Source organism: Triticum aestivum, chromosome 3A, assembly GCF_018294505.1.
Source record: "Triticum aestivum cultivar Chinese Spring chromosome 3A, IWGSC CS RefSeq v2.1, whole genome shotgun sequence".
In the NCBI taxonomy this organism is placed as follows: domain Eukaryota; kingdom Viridiplantae; phylum Streptophyta; class Magnoliopsida; order Poales; family Poaceae; genus Triticum; species Triticum aestivum.
The window spans coordinates 721,237,468-721,238,634 of NC_057800.1; the positions used below are offsets into that span (position 1 = coordinate 721,237,468).

The window sequence follows — 1,167 nt, forward strand, 5'->3', positions numbered from 1 at the left end:
TGTGTGTGTGTGGAGGCTAGCTGGACTGGGATCATGCTATAAATGCCCCCAACCCTCCCTAGCCAGGATGCAACCACCCAAATCAAAGTGGCGCATCGATCTAGCAGCTTGCACGGTGCTGATGAAGAAGGTGACCGTGGTTGCTGCACTGCTGCTGTTCCTCCCGTTCGTCGTCAAGGCTAAGGATGGCAATGTGTAAGATTGCTGCCGTTTATTCGTTTTTTTCTTTCTTCATCTCGAGATACGCTGGCTAACTGTTCCCCTGGGTCGATCTTATTAATTTCAGGGCCGGATGGAAGCCGAACGAGACACCGGAGACACCGGAATCGGACCTGACGGTGCCGCCGTTCGTCTTCAACGTGTAAGCCAGCTATAGTAGTGCTACTTCGTATCTATCATCTCATGGAGAGCTGGTTGCACTTCTTTCTTGTTTCAGTACTTACTGACTCGAAGCTTTGCACAGCAAACCTGGGCTACGTACGATTTGGTCTCAGTCGTGTAATTTCTATGAAAATGTAACAAAAAGACGTAATTTTCTGTCATTTAAGCGCTGTTAATTTTATTCATCGGTTGCTCAGGTCCGAGATAAACGAGCCCGTGAGGCTCACACTGGACGTGGCTGCACGAGGAGGTTACACAGCCTTCATGACGGAGCTGCACAGGAGACTGGAGGCCACGGCCAACGGGTGGACCATCAAGGAGCGTCCGGTGCTGGGCGTGCAAAGGCTTAAATGCAGCCGCCGGACACCTGGATCTACGTGGACCTCAAGTGGGGCGGCGTGATGCCCACCCTTGCCATCAGGGCAGACAACTTGTACCTTGTCGGATTCCAGCTGAATGGAGGTCCGTGGTACGTGTTCAAGAACACGTTTTGGTGGGTTCGCCCTCTGCTCCCCGGGTCCATCCCGCTCACAGAGACCTGGGCAGTGTGGACGTCGGCCGGCTACCAGCCTTGGAAGCAGCGAAAAACGTAACATGGTACATGCAGGGCGGCCCCATCACCATCACTGAGCAGGATATCAGGAAGGCGTTGCTCACGTTTGTCCTCATGATCTGTGAGGCCCAGCGGTTTACCAGTATCAGTGACACCGTCACTGAGGTATGGGAGCATGGATATCGTGGTCGAATCCCAAAATATGAGGTTGAACTCGTCGTCCACTGGAAAGA

The 1,167-nt window shown here is 53.0% G+C and overlaps 1 protein-coding gene across 1 annotated transcript; it reads left to right on the top strand.

Moving 5' to 3' along the window:
* Positions 1-67: 67 nt before the first annotated feature.
* Positions 68-907, top strand: LOC123057260 (uncharacterized). Its single transcript, XM_044480331.1, has 3 exons — positions 68-195; positions 287-361; positions 579-907. The coding sequence occupies exons 1-3, from the start codon at positions 68-70 to the stop codon at positions 781-783; spliced, it is 408 nt and encodes a 135-aa protein (XP_044336266.1). The 3' UTR covers positions 784-907.
* Positions 908-1,167: the final 260 nt, after the last annotated feature.

Bases quoted from the DNA above. Each gene is read 5' to 3' on its own strand.
- LOC123057260 (XM_044480331.1), top strand. From the start codon at position 68: ATGCAACCACCCAAATCAAAGTGGCGCATCGATCTAGCAGCTTGCACG. The intron at 196-286 runs GTAAGATTGCTG...TATTAATTTCAG, and splicing joins AAGGCTAAGGATGGCAATGT to GGCCGGATGGAAGCCGAACG. The intron at 362-578 runs GTAAGCCAGCTA...TCGGTTGCTCAG, and splicing joins CCGCCGTTCGTCTTCAACGT to GTCCGAGATAAACGAGCCCG.